At 59.1% G+C, this 24,214-nt stretch overlaps 1 protein-coding gene across 3 annotated transcripts in view; it reads right to left on the bottom strand.

The window, feature by feature from the left end:
• Positions 1-2,913: 2,913 nt before the first annotated feature.
• The window catches only part of NFAM1 (NFAT activating protein with ITAM motif 1), a 35,688-nt gene continuing 14,387 nt past the window's right edge, over positions 2,914-24,214 (bottom strand). For 2 of the 3 annotated variants that reach the window (XM_030320822.1, XM_030320821.1), the window contains exons 3-6: positions 23,513-23,625; positions 17,095-17,178; positions 9,233-9,320; positions 2,914-3,542 (exon numbers count right to left, since the gene is read on the bottom strand). In XM_030320822.1, the coding sequence (XP_030176682.1) occupies positions 3,331-3,542; positions 9,233-9,320; positions 17,095-17,178; positions 23,513-23,625 (497 nt within the window). In that variant the 3' untranslated portion in view covers positions 2,914-3,330. Of the gene's footprint in view, positions 3,543-7,132; positions 7,647-9,232; positions 9,321-17,094; positions 17,179-23,512; positions 23,626-24,214 lie in introns of those variants that run through there. The other variant, XM_030320823.1, reaches the window with a different exon arrangement.

Consider the following 24,214-nt stretch of genomic DNA (forward strand, 5'->3'; position numbering starts at 1 on the left):
CCCCTAGGCCGCACCCACACAGACTTTTCCTAATAGGTCAAAAGGGCCAGCAGCTCTTCCGGCTTTACCCCCAATACACAGCACCTCAGGGCTCCTGCCCACAGGAGGTAGTATGCTGTGAGGCTGCCGGAGGCAGGTGGGGAGCATTTGAGGTTGGGTCCAGAGAGGCCGGAGTACGGGGCCTTTTTCTTTTTTTTTTTTTTAATGTTTATTTATCTTTGAGAGAGAGAGAGAAAGACAGAGTGTGAACAGGGGAGGGCAGAGAGAGAGGGACACACAGAATCTGAAGCAGGCTCCAGCCTCTGAGCTGTCAGCACCGACCCCAACGTGGGGCTTAAGCTCACGAACCACGAGATCATGACCTGAGCTGAAGTCGGGCACCTAACCGACTGAGCCACCGGGCGCCCCAGTACGGGGCCTTTTTAAGGCCTGAGCATCCCTGACGCTCCCCTACCCATCCAGCCATTGTCTGGCCGGAACATGAGGACACAGCAGGGGCGTCTTCTGTGCTCCCACCCCGCACGCTGCCATGGGATCAGTGCTGCTGGCTGCATGGAGGGGCCTAGGCCCTGCATGGTCAGGACTGCCCGGCCTAGCCTAGAGGCAGCTGAGGCGGGAGGGAAGGCCATCTGGTGAGGCGAGGGACAGTGGTCAGAACATTGCTGAGCCGGCTGAAGCGTTCCCTGGCAGTGACAGGGGCTTCTGGGATCAATTAACAGAACCACCCTAACAGGGCTCTCGGCCCCTGACGCATGTTCCACAGGCACGTGGCATCGATCGAGCCTCTGACAGCTTTGAGAGCCAAGAGGTGAAGCCAGGGGCCCGCTGCTCGCCTCTATCTCACGTGCCCCGGCCTGGTCTCCCACAGCTCCACACAGAGCCCGCCCCCTGCCGTCTGGAGGGAGGGTGCTAGAGGCTTCCAGGACCCGCGCTTTCAGCCTCCCCTGTCCTGATGCGGATGGAACAACATGCCTGTCTCGATTTTCACCTACGTAAAATGGATCACCTACTAGGGCTCACTTCCTGGGAATTGGAAAATACAGTCGTCCTTCCTCTTGCAGTGAGAACTGGGGCACTAAATTGCCAGCGAGGGAAGAAGTTCATTTATTCTTCAAACAAATGGTTCTTGGGCCCCTGCAATGCGTCAGGCGCAGAGAGAAACGCATAGCACATTCGCCGCGCTCAGAAGGTTCAGGGCCGGCCGGGGGTCGGGGAGATGGATGTGGGTGAAGGGCTTCAACTCAAAGGGGTCAGAGCGGGTGAGAAACGAATAAACTTTTCGGTGGGGGAGGGGTTTTGAAGGAGGTTTCACAGAGAAGGTACGATTTGAGCGGGAATTCCTCGAGCAAAGAACGGGGTGAAGGGCCTTGGGGCGGAGACAGTGGGTGAAGCACGGGCTCGGAGGTGGGGGAGCTTGGCATCTTGGGGAACAGCAGCTGCGGATGGCCGCACGGCTGGGGCTTGGGGTGCCCGGGCCGGTGGGAGCTGGTCAGAAATGAGGCTGACAGTATCACGAGGACAGAACCATCTGTCTCTTGTCCCAGACTCCGCACACGCACTGGAGCTGGACAAATATTGTAAGAGCCCTGAGTACTGGCCTGAGGAGTCAAGGCTCCAACCCGTGGACAGAGGAAGCCACCGTGAGGTTTCGTAGAGGGTGTGAGGAAGGGGCCCAACTTCCTCCTTCCGCATGTGGACGTCCATCGCTCCCAGCACTACCTGCTGAAAGCCTGTTTTGTCCCCCATTGAATTATCTCGGCTCCTTTGTTGAAATGAATAAATGGGAGGGGCGCCTGGGTGGCGCAGTCGTTAAGCGTCCGACTTCAGCCAGGTCACAATCTCGCGGTCCGTGAGTTCGAGCCCCGCGTCGGGCTCTGGGCTGATGGCTCGGAGCCTGGAGCCTGTTTCCGATTCTGTGTCTCCCTCTCTCTCTGCCCCTCCCCCGTTCATGCTCTGTCTCTCTCTGTCCCAAAAATAAATAAACGTTGAAAAAAAAAATTTAAAAGAAATGAATAAATGGGAGGTATTGCAGGGTTTTGAGAGAGGGGAGAGGTGCGGTCAGATCCGTGCGATTGGAAGATCAGTTTGGTGGTAGAGACTGGGAAGGGCTGGAAGGAGAAGGGATGTTCTTTAAGTTTCTTTATTTATTTTGAGAAAGAGAGAGAGAGAAGGGGAAGAGCCGAGAGACAGGGAGAGAGCGAGAATGCCAAGCAGTCTCTGCACTGTCAACACGGAGCCTGACGCAGGGCTCGAGCTCCCGAACTGTGAGATCATGTCCTGAGCTGAAAACCAAGAGCCGGATGGTCAACTGACTGAGCCACCCAGGAGCCCCTGGAAGGAGAAAGGATTGAAGGGAGACGAGCTGGGTGGGCTGGACCCAGGAAGGAAGGGGAATTGGGGAGAAAAGCAGTCCCCTGATCAGGCTGGGGCTCCTGTGGGGAGGCTGTACCCTGAACCAAGGCCGCGAGGTCAGCCAGCCTGGGCCACCCAAGGCCTGTGGCACTCACTGGGGAATCTGAATGGGGGCGGGGGGTGGGCCAAGGGGCCCAGAGGAAAAGCTTGTGCTCCTCAGCCCCTCAAGGTCCACCAAGTGGTAAAATTAAACCCCCTCCAGACACAGCCATCGCAAGCAGGTTTTCAGGTAACGAGAGGATTGTAAATGCAGAAACAATGCCAATTACAGCAGCATTATCCCGGATTATGAAGCTTCCAAGAGGCAGTTCACACCTCCAGGCATGTCGTGCCCGGAAATTTCCAGGGGAGGCTAAGGGATCCAAATGTCTAGGCTGCCTGAAGCCAGGCCCCGCAGTGTGGGTGGGCTGCTGGGCAGCCCCGACTCCATCACCTCTACTGACCTGCCTTCGTTTTCCCAAGAAGACAGACCACCCCAAAGAGGACCCCCCACCCCCCGCCCCTATGATTCTGAGCGATATAAGCCTGGGCGTTGATCTCTGGCAGAAATTTGTCCCTTCAAGGACTTCCCCAGCCCTGGGGGCCGTGAGTCCATCTAAGACACTTTATGCAACCCCCCCCCCCCCACCTGACCCATGGAGTCAGGAGGGCCACACACAGTTGGAGGCAGCCCAGTGCTGCCCCTTCTGTGCTATATAACCTCTAGCCAGCCAGCCTCTCTGAATTGTGGTTTCTGCTTTGGTAAAACGGGAAGACGCCCCCCCACCCCTCACTTGGCAGGGTGTTTTCAGGATTCAACGAGCTCTTGTAGATAGGCTTGAGGAACGGAAACCGGTACAAACTCCACGCGTGACCCCTCTGGCAGCCTCTGTTAGAACAGTGAATGTCCACGCTCTAGGCCCCGGGGATTCCTTCTCGTCATTTCCCCAAGGAGAAAGTTTTTGCAAATGACGCCCAAGGATGTTTCCTGCGGCCCCTTCTGTGAGGTTGGAAATTGTAAACAACGGAAAAGGCCGTTTCTAGGGGCTTGGCTAAATGAGGATCCATCGGTCCTGTGGAATCCTTTGCTGTAATTAAAGAGTCTGGTAGCTTCTGCGTGGCTGTCACGGGCGGATCTCCACCACGTGGGGCTGTATGAACAAAGCAAGCACCTACAGAATCATTCCATGTAAGCTCTTCAGAGCCCCCCGCAAGCACCATACATTTTATATGTTCGTGTACATGCATATATGTACGTGGATGCAATAAAAACAGCCTGGAAGAAAACGCACACACACACACACACACACACACCCAAATGACCCAGTGGTCACCTCAGGGCGGGGGCACCGGGATGGAGGCTGTAACTGGCGGGAGCATCAGGGGGACTTTTACAGCCTGCATTATGCCTGTTACCCCTGCATCACCTGCTTGGATAAACACATCCTAAACGCAGAGTGCAGAGAGGAGGGTCGGCCCGGTGCCCCGCCAATGCTCGCAGGCCGTGATTATGACCGCAGGTCAAGGGAGGAGCCTAGTAAGGGAAGTGTCCCAGGGCCCTGTGCTGCTGATGTCCCCCAACTCTTGGAGTCTGAATCCAGGTCTGAGGAAGCCCCTCAGGCGGGTGAATGACGTCCGTTGGCACGAAGGAGGGACAGAGAGACGCCGCTGTGGCAGCCTGGCGGGGCTGGGGCCATGGCCCACCTCTCCTGGCTGAGCAGTCTGCCAAGGAACCTATTGAGCTACATAAAAATCCATCCTGGAAATCCCAGAGGCATCCTTAGCATGGAGGGCGCCTTTAAATTAGAAGGGAAAAAAAAAAAAAAAAAGGCAGATTTGCCAGTAACTTGATTTCAGGTTGGCGAGGGCTGATGGCCAAAGCGCAGTGGCTCTGCTTGGCCGAGGCCCCCAGGCCACACGGTCCTGCAGCGTTGGGTGTGAGGGGAACCCCGGCCCCACCGAGGTTCTGTGTGGAACCGCACATGTTCCCATGGAAACTCTGCTTTGCAGAATCCTCTGGAAATTGTCGCTGAGGAGGGGCAGCCGCTTCCCACACCCATTTTTGTGTTCCTGGGTTTGGTTTCCAGGGATCATTCTCTCAGGCAAGCACCTGAGAGGAGCAGGAGCAGAAAGGGGGTTGGAGGCTGAAACCCGGAGGGAACGGGCAGCGGGGGCCATTTCTGAGTGGCTGCCCAGAGGAGGCGGAGGGTGCCAGAAGTAAGCTGAACTGTTTCGGACGCCTGAGGCTCAGAAGAGGGTGTCAAGGCCCGACCTAGGAGGGCAGGGGGGGCTCCGCTGAGAGCTGGAAGGAAATCCCCGTCGGAGCCAGGCAGGCTAGACGGAGACTGTTCCCCTGAATTGGGGCAGGGTCTGGGTGGGAAGAGGCTGTGCCCAGGGCCTGGCCCTCAGGGGCCGCGGGGTGGGGGCGGGGGAGGGGGGTCCACAGTGCGAGGCCAGGAATCCGCCCTCAGGATGTGGCCATCCACCCTTTGGGTCTAGGGCCCCCTAGGGTTCCACTCACCAGGGTCTCACCTGTTCCCCTCCGATCCGACTCCCTCGGGGTGCTACCAGCTGACCCTTCTTCCTCCGGCCACTCCTGTCCCGCCTGTGCCAGGAACAGCCCTCCCCATGCCATCCCTCTCTGTTTGCCATGCCCCCACCCCAGGTGCTCCCTGTGGGGGCTACAGAGCCTGGGTCCCCATCTCCCCCAGGGAGTCCTGACCCCTCTTTTAGCAGACCCCCTCCACACTGCTCCGTGATAGCCTGTTTTTCCTGGAGGCTGAGTGCGGAAGAAAATGCACACCCGCTGAGCCTCTGGAGGAGCAGAGTTCCCCTCTGTCCCCTCTGAGCCACGCCCAGTGGTCTTGATTGTCACTGCAAGTGAGGCTCAGGGGGACATGGCTGCTGGGAGGTAGAGGTGGGGTTCGAGAGAGGCCAGCAGCCACCCGGCCTCAAAGGGCTCCCAAGTGTGGTCGGTTCTTCCCCCCGTGCCCATTCAGAGTCCAGAGGCCACACAAGCCTGCCTGACCTCAAGGAGCGCCATTCGAAGCCCTCTCTGTCCCCTTCTCCTCCCTTACTGCCACCTGCACCCCCCTAAAGCAATCTGCCACCCCTCCACCTACACCAGCCCTTCGGGCTCAGGTGGGAACTGTTGAGCCCAAGGAGGGACGAGATCCTATGTAGGTTTTATCCCTTTGTGGAGAAGAGACAGGGGGCGGGGCAGGGCAGCCTGGACCAGGGCAAGCAGGTGTAGCCCCTTCAGGCTTCTCCGGTACCCCAGGGGCTGGCTGGAAAAGTCTGACTCCCAGCCTGAGGGGCTGGGGTCCTGGGGCCAGGAGAGAGAGGCCCAGGCCCAGCAGGTAGCCTCCTCCTGGTCTTGCTGGCTTTGGTGTCTCTGGGGAGGCTTGCTGTCCCCTGAGCAGCATGCCTCCCCTCCCCCCCAGTATGCCTCCCCTCCCCGCAACTCCCAACCCTGGCCTCCGCCTCGGGCTGTTGGAGTGAGTCCGCCTGTTGGAATCCGGAGCCTGGAAGACACTTCTGCAGGCAGCTTCGCCCCCTGAACAGGCAAGGAATTCATTCAACTCCAGCCTCCTGGTGAGCAGGGCCCTCTCCACTCAGCCTTATAATCCCACTAGAGCCTTCCTTGCGCTCTGCTCACAGGCCAGGCTCAGAACCAAGCTCGGAGGCTGTGGGCTGCCCTGTCCTGTGGGCCCAAGGAGGCTGCGGGCCAGCCTAGCAGAGGGGCCGGGATTTCTTTCGAATGTCAGTCTACTGCTTCCCCTCCCCCAAGACCCCCCAGCCCATCTACCCTGAGGGAAGGGCCTGACCTGCAGACCCAGTGCTGCCTTCGAGCTGCCCAGTACGGCTCAGGGACCAGGGCCGGGGCTCATGCCTTGGGCCCCCCCAGCGTCCCTAGACACGTTTGGGGTTTGTGCGCGAGGGCCCCTCCCTCAAGGACCTCTGGGAAGAGCGTGGGGGTGGGAGGGAGGATTTTACAAATGAGAGCGCGGAGAGCAGCAGGGGTGGAGGAGAGCAGGGGAGGGAAGGAGCAGAGCCCAACAGCCCGGGTGATCCCCACCCTTAGCCCCCTCCTGCCTGTGTAATGGGTTCCAGCAGGACTGCTGAGCACTTGGAGCCCCAGAAACGGCTCTGTGCAAGCACTGAGGGCCACTGTCTGCACGGGGCCTGAGCTGCGGCCACATCGAGGGGGCCCTCCTGCAGCCCAGAGGAGCCCCAGGCACCAAACCACTCGGCTAGAGCGTGTGAGGCGGTGCCCCGAAGCACTGGGGCAGGTGCACAAGGCAGACAGAGGGAGGAGGTGGGTGGGGTCCGCGTAGACCAGAGGGTGAGGGCTCTGGGGGAAGGAGAAGTCGCTGAGGCCCTGAGGGTGGAGGAGGGCTGCAGGTGTTGGCAGGGCGTGTAGAGGGCCAGGCCGATGGGAGACGGCTTTGGGGTCCCCGTTGGGGGATGGAGAGCTTCGGGAGGTTCAGCCCGTTTGGCCAGCATCTGCCCCAAACGTGCCGGATCTGCTTCCTCAGCTGCCCTGCTCCAGGCCCCCAGCCTGATGACCGGCACTCAGCCACCTCCTCGGCCTCTGGCTCTGTCCCAGAGCCCAGCCCCGCCTCTGCACAGCTCCTTCGGGCCCACACCCCATTCCTCCTGCGCCAGCCCCCTCCTCTACTTTGTGCGGCCAACTTGTGCCTTTGACCTAGCCGGGTAGGGGCACGGAGGTGGGGTATTTGTGTAGTCGTTCCTTTATTCACCCCCACGGATGCTCGCGCTCACGGCACCGACAAGGGTCCTTTGCTGGGAACCTCCCCGAGGAGGAGCTCACGGTTGGCCTCGCCGGCTCAGGCCACGGTGCAGGCTGGCGCCCAGAGAGCTCATGAAAGGGTGCAGGGGGCTTGGGGAGGGGCTGTGTGGAGGAGAGCCTGTGAGGACTGAGGAAGGGCTCCCGGGCAGAAGGGACAGTCTGGGCAAAGGCCAGATGTGAAACGCTGTGACCGATGGGTCTGGCTGGGACGCAGAAGGAGGGGGTAGGGGGCAGGCCAAGGCCGGAAGTGCCTTGAGTGTGGGGGCGAGGTGATGGGATGCCCCTGGGGCCTCACTCCTGGGATAGGACGGGTCCTGTGGAAGGAGGAGCTGCTGTGGGACATCTGATCCAGGGCGAGACCGAAGGGCCCGTGGAGCTCATCCTAGAGATTTTCATAGAGCAGGTTAAATTCGCTGTCATTCGTAAATCTGTGCATTTTCTCCTGGGGGAAAAAAGGAAGGAGGGAAGGAAGGAAGGAAGGAAGGGTAGGACACAAGGAGAGAAGAAGTGGAGAAAGGAAGAGAAAGAATAGGTAGGAAGAGAACAAAGTTGTACTAATGCAGTTTTAGTCAGAGGCGCAGCTCTGACTGGGAGGCCTGTCCTTGTCCCCAAGGCCACCTCAGCAGTCTCTTCCTCCACTCCACCCACCCTTGCTCTCTGCCCTCCAGCCCTTCTGCCTCCCCACATGCTCTTCCCTCTGCCTTGGGTGTTCCCCCACCCCACCAACTCCCCGACCACCACCTACTCCCCCTGCAGGGTTTGGTTCAGCACCCCCGAAAACCCCCTCCCCTGGCCCTAGTCTGATGCCTCCCCCCGGCACACCCCTCACAGGGGGCTGCAAATGCCTCTGTTTGTCAGTGACTGTTCCTGCAGACCCGAGGCTCCCGAAGGGGTCAGCCGTCCTGGCAACACCTCAGAGCCTGGCACAGGGCGGGCACTGCCTAGGATGGCCCAGACATCCTTGGGGGTCTCGGCATGGGGAAGCCCTGCTTCCAGTCAGGGCCTAGTTCAGGGCTGAGTAGAGCACGGGCTTGGAGAAGAGGAGTCAACAATGCCAGCCTGGGCCTCCTGGGCTGGGGGGAGGCCAAGTTCCAGCTCCCTCACTTCTGACGGCTCTTCCAAGATGCCCGTGGGCCCACCCACTACCCAAGGGCTCCTGTACTGGCTCGATGAGCCTCCTGCACCTTATGATGCCCAAAGCTCAGGTGTAGACATTACTTAACCCGGAACTCATTCGAATTCAGGGCAGTTGGTTTTGTAGGAAAGGGTCACTCATCCAGTTTACAGATGAGCAAACAGGTTTCAGAGAAACCATGACCGGTGGCGCCTGGGTGGCTCAGTCGGTTGAGCGTCCGACTTCGGCTCAGGTCATGAGGTCCCCGTTCGTGGGTTCAAGCCCCGCGTCGGGCTCTGTGCTGACAGCTCGGAGCCTGGAGCCTGCTTCGGTTTCTGTCTCTCTCCCTCTCTCTGCCCCTCCCCCGCTTGTGCTCCGTCTCTCTCAAAAATAAACATTAAAAAAAAAGAGAGAGAGAGAAAGAATAATGATCAAGTGATATGCCTTGGCCTCCATCATGATGAACACGGACCCCTGACCAGGCCAACTCAGGCTGGCACCAGCCCCGACACCAGCTTCCAACTTTAGCCAGTGTCAGCCTGGGGACAGCTGGAAACCTAATAACCCCTGCCCGATCGACCAGTGTAGACATTGTTCACACCGCAAAACCCTACGGGGCCCCAGTACCACGTTTGACCCTCATGGCAAGTCTGTGACTCAGTTTACAGAGGAGGGGACTCGGGCTCAGAGGTAAGCCCCTCGGCCAGGGCTGCGCAGCTGCCTGGGGACAGAGCAGGGGTTCAAACCCACTAGTCCTCTTAACCACTAGGCCGCCTGCCTAGGGGAGAGGGCTCTGATTCGACTGCAAGAGGTTCACTCCTGTGGTCCTATTTACCCCCATTTCACAGATGAGGAGAGAAGGTCCCATGGAGTAAAAAGGGGAGCCAGGCATGCTTCCCCACCCCCCTGCATACCTGGGAGACAAGGCTCTGGGTTGGGGGGCAGGCTGCCGGGCACGGTCTGGATGGAGGAGTAGATTTCAGTGTCTCTGCCCTGTAGAGACTGTGGGAAAGGGCAAGGGTCAGAGGAAGGTGACCTGGGGGGCAGGGACTGGGTCCCAGCAGCCAGGCCTCCCCGTTATGATCACCTCTGCCTGCGGGCACCCAGGAGACGGGGCCCTTTGGGCCACAGCCTGTGAGGGGACAGTTACCTCGCCCAGCTACGTCACGCACGGCCATACCACTGTACCTTTGCACCTGCCCTCCTCTCTCTCGCGGAACCGCTTTGCCCTTTCCCACTTGTTCACGGAGACTCTCCTCTCTGTGCCCCCTGTTATCTGCCTCACACCATCTCAAGGTCTTCTGCTCAGCCTGGGTGGGCCCTCTACAGGCGTCTGCCAGGGGCCCAGATCCACTCCCACAGTCCTTGCCGGTCCTTAGGCCCTCCAGAGCCTGGTTGCCAGCAGTCCCAGCCATGACACCCATGGCCGTGGTTCCAATAGGATGCCCTCCCGGCACCTGTCCTCACTCCCTGGGTCCAAAGCCACTGCACCCATGAGGGTCCTGGCCACCCATCCACCCCTATAGGATTCCTTTGACACCCCCACCGCGGCCCCTGCTCACAGATGACTTAGGCACCTGCCGGGTCATACACCTCTCCCATTGAGCTGTACTCGGTGCGTGTCTGGGTCACTGAACCTACAGCTTGCTGGGCATACTTGGAGACTGGCACCACAGGAGCTATGATGAGGGGGCTCCTTGCTCACCAGGGCGTGTGCCTTGAGGCCACAGTTACTCTTGGCCTAGCTATGAACAGCCTGGCCAGAGGTGTCAGGACGGTAGAAAGAGCTAGGCCTTGAAATCAGACAAGAGTAAGCATCGCTCTCAGCTCTGACCATGTGCCAGCCCTGGACAGCCCCTGGAACTCTCTGTGTCTGAGTTTCCTCACCTGTGAGATGGGAATAATCATATTTTACCTTGCAGGCTCAAAGCACGATTAAATGAGATATTGTATGTTTGGCACAGGGTTTGGCAAATAGTAGGTGCTGAACACCTACTGAATGACTATGAGTTGAACAATTGTCCGGGGAGGCTTGGTGCCTCCCTCCCCTCTCTGCGGTCGGAGCCTGGCCCCTCCTCCAGACTCTGCGGGGCACCCGGGTCCCATGCGAGGAGCAAACGCTGTTCTTCGGGGTTGGCACATCAGAGCCACCAGAGCCTCGGCGAGAGGCAGGAACCTTCCCTTCCCGCGCGCGTACATGTCATATGGAAGCCGGCTGGTTGCCAAGGAGGTGGTTTCCCTGGCAACAGGCAAGCAGGGGTTGCCGAGGCAGGCTGGAGAGACAGGTGGTGCTCTGAGGCAAGGGAGGGGGGAGGTGGGGAGGAGAGGAGGGAGGGAGGCGCTGAGAGGTAGCAGTGCATGAAAACCCGAGTAATAAACCATTGGCGCTCCGGAGACCCTCACTTCAAGGGCATCACACACAGAGATAGCTAGGCAGCCCTGGGGATCAGTTCAAGGGGCCCTGAGTCAGGGGTCTTGAGGAGAGGGGCTTCTGACCCTCCTCCGGGGAGGGAAGGGGGCCAGACTGCCCCAAGGAGAAGCCCCATCTCCAGTGGAAGGCGACCTCTAGGGCCCCTGCTCAGGCCTCTCTGGTCTTCAGGCCTGCCTGGCACACAGAATAGGCATCTGCTACTCAGCAGCCCTGTGCCCCCAGCCTCTGTCCGCCAGACCTGGATCTCCTCCGAGCTGGCAGGCCTTCCAAGCTGGACATTTCCGGTCACAGAGTGAAGGGAAAAAAGGGCCTCCCTGCTGACATCTCAGCAGGGGAGCCGGTCTGGGGTCCCACACGTGGCTCCCTTCTCCCTCACGTCCAGCCCACGTGGGCTGCCTGTCACACATGAGCCCAGAGAGGCTCAAAGATGTCTCGGGTCACACAGCCCCCTTGGGTGGCAGAGCCAGGATTGAAACTCGGGCCTCCTGCCCCAGCTCCACGCACTCCCCCTGGGCCAGGCAGCGGCTGGGGGACTTCTGAGACACAGAAGAACACCCTGTCACGGGACCCCACCGGGCCTCTGACCCTGCTGAGGGCAGGAGAGGCAGGGGGGCTGAGGGCAGGGCGGGCTGCAGGGGTCGCTGCCAGTTAGCAGCTGCTGAGTGAAGCCTTTGACAAGCCCTGACCTGCTGGGCTGCATTTGCATTCAGGGTGTGACCCGCTTCGCTGGGCTGTGAAATGCCTGGCGGCCTCGGGGGCTCCGCACCTCCTGGCCTTCCTTTGTGGTGATGGGAACTGCCTCCCTCGGGGTGTGCCTGCTGGGAGAGGACTGCCCTGGCCTCTCAAAGGGCTGCACTGGGCTGGGCTGGGCTGGGCTGGGCTAGAGCAGGGCTGGGCTGAGCTAGGCTGGCCTGAGCTGGGGCGGCACGGGAACGTACTGTGCTCAGGCCGTGCTGGCCTGTGCTGCGCTGGGCCAGGGCTGTTTGTCTGGGACCCGGGCCCCCCAAGTCCTTTGCTTCCTGCTGCTCTGTGGGCCACAGTGCTGACCCAAATGGCTGTCCGTGCTGAAGTGTGGAGTCAGTGGCAAAGCCTTCCTCCAGGTCAGCTGAAGACAAAGCTGAAGTCAGCTGCCCGGGGGCCAGGACCTAGTACGAGGGTTCTAGACATTGGTCCCCCTGTAAGACCTACCTCTCCCTGTGACCAGGAAAACCCAGGAGCTGCACTCTCGCGGGCACCTGCACTTAGGGACTTGCACAACGCACTCTGGGGGCAGCTGGGGGCAATTTGGGGGTGTTGTGCCAAAAGGGGCAGCGCTCATCGGAGAAGAAGTACCTCTGCTGTAGGTCAAGGTCCTGGCATGTCTGAAATGAATGGCCCACTGAGGGGACAGGAGTCCGGGGAGGCAGGTGGGGAGTCCCTGGAGGCTTCTGAGTGGGAAGCGACCGCATCGATGGCGTGTTAGTGAGGTCCCCCCGCTGCAGTGGGCAGGAAGGAGGGCAGCAGGCCAGGCTGAGGATGTAGCAGAGCTGAGGGAGGTGTTCCGCAGAGCAGATGCCCCACGTGTGCCCCGGGGTGCCCAGCACCGAGCCCCGTGGAAACCCAGGCATCTGGAGGGTAAGAACGGCCCTCCGCCTGTCCATATGGCACTTGACTGCTAGGCACCCACTGTGTGAGACAAACCACGGTCGCAAAAGTAAGAGGTGGCCATAAGGACCACAGAGGGACACGGAGAAGGAGGATAGGGAGGTTGGGGTCGTGGAGGGGGTGGGGAGCTTGTATTCTAAAAGGGAGGTCAGGAAAGACCTCATGGCCAACGTGCCATCTGAGCAGGGTGCCGGGGAGGGAGGGAGCAGCCCCCATGGACAGCTGCAGAAAGGACACTCCGGAACAGAGGGCACGGCCGACAGCAAGGGCCCGTGGTGAGGGGATGCCTGGTGTTTGGGAACAGCAAGGAAGCCAGTGTGACTGGAGAGAGGGGGAGACCATGAGGGCAGAGCTCGTGGAGGCTCTGTCCGGGGCTCTGACGTCGACTCTGAGTGAGGCAGGAACCTTGGGAGGTCGGTGGCAGTTGTGAGAACGTGCTCCCCAGACCTCCAGGCCCAGGGACCAGTACTGACCAGGGGCCCCGGCTGCGGGGCTCTGGAAGCCATCATCATGGGTACACGGAAGCCACGGAGGCCCTGGGGGCTCCTCCCAGCCGGTGGCCAAGCACAGCGGGGGTGCCCGCACAGCCTCCTACCCTGGCAAAGGACCTCCTCTCGCGTGCGTGCGCACTCCCACCGGCCTTGCCGAGCCTTCCCTAGACCGTGCGGCCTCGGGACTTCCTCTCTGCCGTCCTTCCCACTTTCCTCACTCAGGACCAGCTCTGCACTGGTCTGATGGCCCGCCCAGCCTTCCCCATTTTCTCCCACAGGTGGTTTCCTTACTAAGACCATTTCAGGTTCGCCCCAGCTCTGTGGCTGCTTCTCTGACTCCCCAAGGGCCCCGAGCAGAGCGAATGTGATCTGTGCTCGAGCAAGATCCCTCTGGCTGCTGCCCAAGGACAAGGATAACAATAGGCCAGCTGATCAGAAACCAACTGCAAGGCAGCAGACAAGAAACGGTGGTGGCTCCCACCAGCGTTAGCACCGGGTGGGGGGCGGGGATTCCGGACATGCTATGAAACGCGACGCGCTGACAGATCAGATACGAGCCGTGACAGAAACAAGGGAAGGACGACTTCCAGGGCTCAGCCCGGACAACTGGAAGGCTGGAGCAGTCCGTCCCTACAACGAGGACCATGAGTCGAGGCACCTCAGTGGGTAAAGACTTGGAGGCTGGTCTGAGAGAGAAGCCGGTGACTCAGATGGAGGGACTCTGGTGTTCAGAGGAGGTGTCTGGGCTGGACGTAGAAACGTGAGAGTTGTCAGAATATAGATGGTGTCAAACCTTAAGGCTGAGTGAGATCACCCAGGGGTTGAAGATGGGGAAGACGATCGAAGAGAAAGGGTCCCAGGACTGGACTCTGAGGTTGGAAGGTCAGGGTTCCACGAGGAACCAGCGAAAGAAGCTAAGGAGGCCCCGGCAGTGAGTCTGAGGAGGGGGCATCACGAGGGTGTAGAATGTTCTGGAAGCAAGTAAAGAAAGCGTGTCAAGGAGGGAAGAGAGTTTGGTAGTGTCAGATGCTGCTGATTCATCAAGGAAGATGAGGACCAGGATTTAATCCAATGACATCTGGATGTAACAAAGTGGAGGCTGATGGTGACCTTGAGGGGGAAGATTTTGATGAATACCTGGGCAGGAAGCCCTCCTGAGGGGGGTCGGAAAAGGAGAGAGAGGAACTGAAGACAGAGAGTTTTGACATTTCTGTTATGAGTCGTGGAGAAAGGGCAGGGTCACTGGAGAGGGACGCGGGCTCGATGTAAGAAATCCAGGATGGAAGAAACCATAGCACGCTTGCAAGCTGTAAATGCAATATTCTACTGTTAAACCCTACTTTACAGATTATGGAACCAAGACTCAGAAAGTTTAACAGAACCTACGAGCAAAAGAAGTAGGCTTCGAACCCCAGTCTGCCTGACCCACTCCAAATCCATGCCCCTGAATAGATTACTGTTAAAAAAACAAATTGGAGTGGTACAGCTTTTTTTTTTCCTCATGCCACAATATATCATGAGTATTTTCCCACATGAATAAAAAGGAAGACTTGACATAATTAAAAGGAGAAATATACAAATATACAAAGAGATGGACAGATTTAACTCACTTCTCTTAACATCTGATAGACCAAACCCAAAAACTGATAAGGAAATGGAATATTTTATACAGACGATCAACCGACTTGACCCAATTAACACGCGTTGAACACCTAGTCAGCCGTGCACAGTGCAAGTTCTTTGCAAGTGCACACAATACAGGCTGAGCCATAAAGTAAGTTTCGAGAGACTTCAAAGGATTAAAATCATACAGACTATATTCCCTGATCACAGTGGAATTGGCGAGAAATAAAAAATGGAACAATGACTAGAAAGTAATTAAACATTTGAAAACGAAGCAAAATACTTTTAAACAACCCATGGGGTAAGGAAGAAATCCCAACAGAAAATTTAAACTGAAAGATAATAAAAATATGACATATCAAAATTTGTGGGATACAGCTAAAGCCATAATTAAAGGGAAGTTCATAGCTTTTAGTGCATAGATTAGAAAAGAAGAAAGATTGGGACACCTGGGTGGCCCAGTCGGTTGAGTGTCCGACTTCCACTCAGGTCATGATCTCACGGTTCGTGAGTTCGAGCCCTGCATCACAGAGCCTGCTTTGGATCGTCTGTCCCCCCCCCCCCACCCCACCTCTGCTCACTCTCTCTCTCCTGTGCCCCTCCCCTGCTCACTCTCTCTCTCTCAAAAATAAACGTTAAAAAAACCAGAATTAATGAATTCAACAAGGTCACTCTATATAAAGTCAATATGCAAAAGCCAATCATATTTCTACATACTTACGATAGACAATTAGGAAATAAAATTGAAATGGGGCTAGCACCTGTATCTGAAATCCCTAACGTGAGACTCAATGACATAACAGGTGTAGAATCCCACCACAGTGCCTGGCACATAGTAGGCACTCAACAAACGCTCCTGGAGTCATCACCCCTGTCGTTAATGTCATGCCTACCTGCCCAGCTGGTAGGGACCAGCCTCAAGGGCTCCCAAAGTCTGTGGCCTCCCTTCACGTCTCCTTTCTTGTCCCGAAATCTCTCGAAACCACCCCTTAACCCCGCGGAGCCGTTGGGCTTCTTCCGCACACCCTGGAGAAGTCTGCCTGAGCCTCGGAGTAATCTAAGCACGGGCAGGAAAAAGATGTTCCGTGCAGAAGTGAGTCTCTTCCATTAAAACCACGCTGGTAGAAGGATATTTATTCATGTGGAAAGATGTTCATGAGATATTGCAACACGAACAAAAATAGCTGTACTACTCCAATAAAAAAAAAAAAGTACGTGTGAGTGTGTATATGGGTCTCTTTGTATGTATTTATAGAAAAAAGACTGGAAGGTATAGAAGTCGATGTTACTAGTATTTATCCTGGAAGAAAATAGGCTTAGGATGATGGTTATTTTCTTCATAGACATACATACATATATAATAGACAGAGAGAGAGACAGAAAGATCGTGTGTGTGTGTGTGTGTGTGTGTGTGTGGAGAGAGAGAGAAATGTTTTTATTCAAAAGCTGACACCAGAATCCCTCACAGGGAAAATACCCTGAGTTGTCGAGAGAGCAGAGGGGACATGGGGAAGTCTGAGACCACGTGGGAAAGTGGCTGGTGGAAATTCCCCGGAGTGGAGGTCTGGCCGCGTTCTGTTCCATTTGGAGCTGTTGGTGCTGGAGGGACATTGCCTTTGCCCCATCCCCATCTGTCCCCATCCTCAGGAAGTAGGGCCATACTCTGAATGCCCTCTGTGTGGCCCCGAGTCTCCTGCGTGTCCGGGTGGTGGGAACAGACCAGCGACAGCGGGTCCCGGCAGAAACGTACAGGGGCAGCCCTTGAACACGCCCCTGGGGAGCCCGCAGGTCCCAGGTGTGGAGCCGAGATCCTGACCCGGCAGCTGTCGGTCTCATGGTGCCGAGAGCCCAGCTGACACTGGGTGGCATTTATTCACTTCCTCTACAGTGAGCATACGCTGCTTGTGGAACTAAACTAGACGTAGCTGAAAAGGCACGGTTGTCACCTTCCCGGCCGCCGGGCAGAGAGGGGCTGCGTGGGGACCGTGGGGACCGGTGGGCGGGCTCATTCACACCCCACGGGAGCGCCAGGCTGAGCCTCCCCCAGGTAGATACGAAGACAGGTACAGCACAGGAAATGCTTATGACACGACATCCCAGCTCATCCCAGCTCATGTCTCTGCTTGATTTTAAGGAGAAGAAGCAATGCCTGCGTGTGGGGGAAGGGAGGTGTGAAAAACTGAAAAGCGTTGATGTGTTAAGGGCTTGCGATGGCGCCTGACCTTTCCCTCTTTCTGCTGTTTGCTGTGATGCTGTTCGTGCAATAAAAACAGGAAAGAGCTGCTGAGCCGGTCAAAGTCACTCATTCCTCCCCACCTCGTGCCCCGGCTGGCCCTTGTCCCAGAAGCGGAGGGGCGTGCCAGGGAGCGGGGCCCGGTGCCACCTCACAGCTCCCTGCCCGCCAGGGGCCAGGGGCCACACGCTTGCTCATCTTCACAGAAATCCCGCCAGGTTAGAATTCTTGTCCCCAGTTTGCCGGCTGGGAACCGGGGGCTCAGAGGTCACGCAGCCGGTACGTGGCTGAGCCGGCCCCGGCCCCTGTGCCAGGCCTGAGAGAGGCAGAGGGAGCCCAGGCCCCAAGACTCACTGTGTAGATGGATTCGGCCACGGGCTGCTCCTGGCCGTGGGTGGTGCCGGGGTCCAGGCGCTTCGGGGGAGCCCGCATCTGTCCCTGCGAGGAAAGGAGTCGGGCGTCAGGGCGGGGGATGGGCAGCTCCCACCGCGCAGACCCCCCCCCCGTGGGAAAAAATAGCAGATTGTCACCAGGCGGCTCAGAAATTGATCGCTCAGCACCTCCTCCCACCCACCTTCCCCGAGGAAACGGGGCAAATGCCTCCAAGACCCACGTCGAGCCACCCATCTGCCTGCGCTTACGGAGCGGTCAAGACCCCCACGGGGTCAGCCAGTGCCCGGCTCAGGGGAGACAGGCAGTGCAGGACACGGTGACAGGGCCCCTGGCTACGGAGCTGACTGCTGTGGGTGGTCCGACGTCCAGTGCCACTCTGCCCCTCACTGGCCCTGTGGCCTCATTCGTGCCACTTCCCCCCTCCGGGCCTCACTTTCTCCAGCAAGAGCCCTCCTTTGTGAGATTGTTGCAGAGAGGCGGGGAGGTGACCAGGGCATGAGTACTTGGCACTCAGTCCTCGGCCAACCAACACACGCCCGTCAGCCACCCCCTGTTGGCCAGGTGGTCCGAAGAGGTGGACGCCGTCCCCGCGTTCCCGGAACCGAGGACCCCGTGGGGAGACGGACGATGAACTCCCAGTTTTGCCAAAGCAGGGTTCATGCGCTGACCGACAGGACAGAGAGCCTCCGGTGCACTCTGTGGGGGGGCACACCCCTCACCTGGCAGAAAGGGGGTTTTAACCCTGAACGCTGAGGAGCTACATCGGGCAAGAGAGGGAGGGGAGGCAGGCAGAGGGAACGGCATGTGCCAAGGCCCTGAGGTCTCCAGGAACTTCAAGAGAGTCAACGTGGCCAGAGAGAGGCGAACCTGCCACTACGAGCAGGGCTGAGCTAACAGTGTGGTCTCAGTGGAAAACATCTGAGCGCTTCCAGCGGGAGGACGGCCCTCCTCGTGGCAGGCACCACACCGCCACCAATGGAGCCATAGCAGCCTCGTCTCGGGGCAGGGGCTGATTAAAAATCCTGGCCGCCTGCCCGTCCCCAGCCCGTTTACTCGGATTAGCTCTCCAGAGCTCCTCAACTGTCAGGCAGAAGCCGGCGCCACCCCGGTCGCAGCCTAATCATCGCCCAGGAGAGGAAGGCTCACCGGATGCCAGGTGGGGCCCTCTCTGCGCGCATCCCCCGCCCTGCCTCATGTGCTTCTCAACACACCGGCAAGACAGGTTTTCACGTCACCTCCGTTCCCCACGTGAGGACGGGGAGGCTCAGAAAGGGCAGGCGACCCGCCTGAGCGACCCCCCCGGAGCCGGAAGGGGCAGAGGTAGGATTTGAACCCGGGTCCGTGTGATTCACCAAGATGGCCGACCTGAGAGTATCAGTTTTCGCCTCTCTGTTTTGTCCGAACGTGCGGGTCTCGTAGGCGGTTAGATAGGCGTTGGCACCCGTGTGGCACTTCACAGCTTACAAAACAGCCCTGAGACTTGCCCTCATTTGATTCTCTTTACTGCCTGCGGAAGTAGACCCTACAGAGGGGGAAACTGAGGCATGTCTAGCTAGTCAATGACCGCCTTTGCGCGGAACCTAGACGTCCTGTTCCAAATCTAGTGTCCTTCCCCTGCACCATCTGTCACAGAGGCCATGGCTCACCTCAAGACAGCCGGGGGCCTGGTGCCTCTCCCCTCGCTGACCCTGCCAAGGCTGGTGGGTGTGAGCTCATGGGCAGGGGCTCTTCTGGGCCCTGGGGGGGAGGGGGGGAGGGGCAAGACCCAAACCTGTCCTCGTGGTGCTTCTCCTGAGACCCGTGGGGCCACCAGGCAGGTAAGTACCATTGTGGGGGTGTGGGAGGGAGCCCCGAGACTGCCAGGGGGCCGGGGCAGACTTCGGAGGGCTTGCCCTGTCTCCTGAGGATGGGAGAAGAGTCTGAGAAAGTGTCACAGGCCACGGGGACAACGCACGGAATAGCACGAGGGCAGGAATATCAGGTGTCGGGGACACGCTCGAGGACGGACTGTCTGAAGGAAAATAGCTGATGGAAGTGAAAGATGAAGGCAGCACATGAGCAGGAGGCTGGCGAGGGCGTTGCCACACGAGGCGGGGTCCACAGTGTCTTCCCTCGGAGGGCAGGGAAGCCACCAGACTTGGTGACATTTGCATTTTCTAAGGCTTCTCCGCTCCCGCCGGTTTGGATGGGCTGCAAGTGGCGAGGGGCGGTAAGGGGAAGAGGCAAGAGATCTCCAGGAGTCGGGGGGGGGGGGAGTCCTGGGCTGTGGCGCAGAGGGGGTGCCCCCCTCGAAAAATCAGATGAGCGCGTTTTGTTTCGGGGCTGGGGATGCTCCGCCCCTTGGAGCCAGCCTTGCCCTACCCAGGTGCCTTGTTCCCTGCCATCAACACGTGCCCTTCCAGTTGGGCTTTTCAAATGAATACACCAATCCATGTGGCCGCCAGCAGCTCGGGAAACCTGTAGAGCCCCAGCTTCCCCCTCTGTGAAATGGGAACAATCCCGTCGCCTTGCCTATCTCACAGCCTGGCCATCTTCGACTCACCTTCCAGGTCTCAGTGCTCACTTACTAAGCCGCTCCTCCCACAAGCACTGAGCATGTGTCAGGCTCCCCCTGGCAAGGGGGAGACGAAGTCCCTGCCCTCTAGGGCTTAAGTTATGGTGGCGGAAACAGTGGCAAACACAAAGCACAGGTGTGGGGAGCAGGGCCGGAGGGGACGAGAGTGGAAGCAGGGACGCCGGTGAGGGGTGACGGCAGCCCCAGGCTGGGGGGCGGGGCAGGGGAGAAGGGGCTGGATCGCAGACAGATTGTGGGCAGGGCTTGCTGTGGGGGAGGGGGAGGAGCCCAGCACAGCTCTAAGGCTTTGGGCTGAGCATCTGGGGGCATGGTGCCATTTGCAGAGACAGGGCAGATCTGGATGCTAAAGAGTGATGTCAGGGGCAGGGGGTGCGGACGCCTGTGGGCCTCACACAGCGGGCACGGTCTGGAGCTCGGGGAGGAGCCTGGGCAGCGTCAGGGGTGAGGAACGTCACTTCAGGAGCAAAGCCATCACCAGGGAGTGTAGACGGAGCAGGGAGAGCGCTGAGGAAGGGGCCTGAGACGTGCCATGTTTAGATATCCCCAAGCCGGGTGGGAGCCCTCCAGCCTGCTCTCGTGGCAGGAAATCATCGGCCTCTTCTGGGCCAGTGGCTCCCGGCTTCCATTCATTTCTCCACAGCTGCCTGTGCTCCTGGGGTCCTCTGTGCCTCCCCCTCCCTTCTCCTCTTGCCTCTTGGCCCCCGTGGCCGACTGCTTGGCCCGGTCACGGGCTGGGAGGGCCCCCCGCGTGCTCGGTCCCTGCACTCGGTTCAAACCATGCTGGCCTGCGAGGGGACGGGCCGCCGGCGGCCATCCAACTCTGGAGCGGCATCCACGGGGTCTGCATCCCAAATTTAGATCCAGTTCCAGGGAGCTCTGGGGACACAACACGAAGGCAGCAGTAACTTGTGGCCTTCCGAGTTCTCTCTCCTTCAAGGCCGGGTCTCGCACCAGCCCTTCCTTCCATACGTGCACGGAGGGAAGACAGGACGTGTCCAAGCACTTCGTTCCCCTGGGGGGTCAGGCACCCAGCTGGTGCCTCGCAGGCGCTGTCTTTTCCACCCTGGCCAGGTGAGGGGGAAAATCTATCCTTCTCCCGATTTCTGGAGGAGGAAACCAAGGCTCAGAGAGGGCATTGGCTCGAAGCGAGGGCAGGGACTGCATCTGTCTTGCTTTCCACTGTGTCTGGCACTCAGCCCAGTGCCTGGCATATACTAGATATTCGAGAGCTATTCCTGGAAGGAGGCAGGGAAGGTAGGAGTCATTGAAGCCAGGCAGCGGGGTGAGGGGCTGGGATTGGAAGTCAAACTGGGATCGGCTGAGTTTGACCCCGCCTCCCAAGACTTCCCTGAGCACCTACTCTGTGCCTGGTGCCTCCTTGGCCTCGCAGGACCCTAGGCCCACTCATCACAATCCTGTTTTGCAGAACAGCGGCTGAAGCGGAGGCTCAGGGTCAAGGTCTCGCCCTGACCCGGCTCTGCCCTCCACCTGCTGTGCTTTGCGCCCACAGAAGCCGCTTGTGCGGTCACTCACATAAACCTGGCGTGGGGGTCCGCAGACGGAGTGTGGGTCCCTCACCACCCCCGCCTGAAGCACGGTTTCTGGGTCCACACCCCGGTTCCAGTAGACGTTCGCTGAGGGGCAAGCCAATCAAGAGCCGCCCTGCCCGTTGCCGTCATGGGAAGAGCAGAAGTGGTGCAGGATGAGAGCCCAGCTGGACACACAGTAGGTGCTCAGCACGTGTTGGTTGAGGGAGGGAGAGTGGGCCCAGTGGCGGGTGGGTCCGTGTCCTAATCCTGGGATTCCCGGGAGGCCCAGAGAAGCGTTTCCTGCCATCTTCTGCCTTCACTGCTCAGCTGTCCCTGTGGCCAGGCCAGGGGCAGGGGGTGGGGGGTGGAGGCCAAGGGCCCACGGAGCCGGCATGGCCCTCTCGGACCTCGCGGCAGAGTCCGCACCTGGCCAGAGCAGAGTGGACCCCTTCTGCAGCTTGTCGGCAGGATGAGCCACATGAGGAACAGGTCGTGCCAAGGCCACAGCCCCCATCTGTGGCGTCCCAAAGCGGATCACAGGACAGGAGAGGAACCGGAGGGGCAGCTGAGGTTGTCACCAGGCTCTGGCCCACAGCTGGCGGGAGAGGCAGCCTCTGGAAGTCAGTGGCAGATAAAGTGGCCGCGTCCACCTTTTTTGAGACCTTGGAGCCTTTTCTGGAAGAGCGATTGTGTCTCCAGCCTTGAAACGAGGTGGGAAACTGAGGCCCGGGTTCAAGTCCCAGGCCTGCCATCTCTCCCCCCACCTCCCTGCACTCAGGCCACACGACCCACGTGGGTCTCCCTGCAGCTCCTGCCTCAGAGCAGCCACACCTGCTGTTCCCCTGCGGGACACACTCTTCCTGATGTCTGCCTGTCCCCCATCCTTCCGGGTGTGCTGTGGGGAGGTCCTCCCTGGCTATTGCTTAAAATAGCAAGCTCCCTCGTTCCACACTCACCACTCTCTTCGCTTTGCTATATTTTCCCCCAACACTGATCGCATCCGTTATGCTACTTATTTGTGTATTTGTTTATAGTCTGTCTCCCCTCAGCTGGAATACAAATTCGATGAAGGCAGGGATTTCCTGGGGATGAATTTGAGTCATTGCTGTAGCCCCAGGGCCTAAACAGGACCCGGAATTTAGTAGGTGCTCGATAAATAAGCGTTGAATGAATGAACACATGAATTCCCATCTCAGGGTTCGGTGGGGGGTGCTTCCCTGGGTGTAGATAGGGACCGGCACTTTGGGTGCAGCCGCTGAAACTTTCTTGACCCAAGGAGCCCACATGGCTGTGCGAGAGCCCTCGCCCCACACTCAGGGCCTTAGCTGACTGAGCTGTTCCCCAGGCTCGGCCCCCAAGGCGAGGAGCAGAGAAGCTCTTGGTCCCTAGAGGGGGGAGCAGTGGCCTGAGCTGCTCTGATTAAAGCCTTCAAGGAGCCAGGACAGAGGGTCCAAACCGCAGCCCGGGGCCCTGATGGCCATCTTTGCACCCCAGAGCTGCACAGAACCTGGCACCCACTGGGTAACGCATTATTCTTTCACCCGGCATTTACCGAGCACCCACCCACCACGCCTGGGCACGCGCGGAGCCAAGGAAACAAGCTTGCCCTGGTGTCTGTCTTCATGGCACTTGCTGCCTGGCAGGGAGGACGGGCAGGCGTAGAACGAGAAACCACAGGGCTGGGTGACAAGGACCGCGACAAGACCCCTGTGGGGAGGCACCCCGAGCAGGAGTCGGCCAGGCGTGGAGCTGGACCGAACCGCCCAATCCACCTGCCCTCCAGCCCTGACGGCCACGTGCTTTCTGCACGACCAGGGGAAAGTCACCCCCCTCTCTGGGTCTCACTTCCCAGGGCTGCACGGTGGGGAGACACCTCCCTCACAGAGTGACGGTGGGACACAGATGAGAGCAAATGCTTCTTCCTTCCTTCCTTCCTTCCTTCCTTCCTTCTTTCCTTCCTTCCTTCCTTCCTTCCTTCCTTCCTTCCTTCCTTCCTTCCTTCCTTCTGGGGAGCTGGGGATCCAGAAAACCCAGGACAGGGGCTCCTGATCTGGGGAGCTAGAAATGTTGGCATGCGGGCTTGAGGGTCCCACCAGATACCCAGAAGGGCCCGTGACCTGGTAAAGGCTGAAGAGCCCTGGTTTGGAGCAACGAGATCGAAAGGCAAGGCAGGGGTCCCTAGTGCAAGAGGCCAAGGCCCGCTGGGACACCGCGCCCCTGAAGCCGCAGGGAACGGGGTGGGGAAACAGCGCCGCTGGGTGCGTGCGTCCCCTACCTTCTTCCAGAGGAGCAGAGCCGTGACCAAGATGCTCAGCAGGGTCAGGAGGCCCGTGAAACAAAAGAGCAGAAGCTTCTGGGCGCCCTGTGGGGGCTCTCGGTACCCTGTGTCTAGGAGGAGGGCAGGGAAGCAGAGGGTTAGTTCCCCGAGAAAGGCTGGGGCACACCCCACCCGGCCAACCCCCAGGCCCCCAATTCCCATGTTCTCCTTTACCTGGGACTCCACTCGCAACGCTCCCTGCCGAGGGACCCCCCCCCCAAGCCCCCACCTCTACCAAGGTCCTCGCTTTTGGCTAAGCCCCTCTCTGTGTTTGCCGCCTTGATTCTGGTTAAGGGCAAGGACCACGTCCTTGCTTCTCAAGTGCCCCTGTCTCGGGGTGAACTGGTGCCACCGATGGCCGCTTGTGGGACCCTAGGCGAGTCATGCCATCTCCCAGGGCCTCCTGTTTGCCGCAGGTGAGACGGGGCTCACGCGGGCAGGTGCGGTGAGGGTGAGGGGCCCGGTTTGTCCTGGGCCTAGCCGGTGGCTGGCCTGCACCAGGGGTAGGTGAAGGGCACAGTCCATCCTTTTATCCTTCCCTCCCACCCTCCCTCCCTCCATCTGGCTGGCAGAAAACTGCAGAGTGCCAACTACGTGCCAGGCGCATCAGTGTCTGTTATTTATCAAACACTTCCTATTACCAGACACCAGCCCCTGCAC

The sequence above is a fragment of the Lynx canadensis genome, chromosome B4 (genome assembly GCF_007474595.2).
Source record: "Lynx canadensis isolate LIC74 chromosome B4, mLynCan4.pri.v2, whole genome shotgun sequence".
NCBI classification, from domain to species: Eukaryota; Metazoa; Chordata; class Mammalia; order Carnivora; family Felidae; genus Lynx; species Lynx canadensis.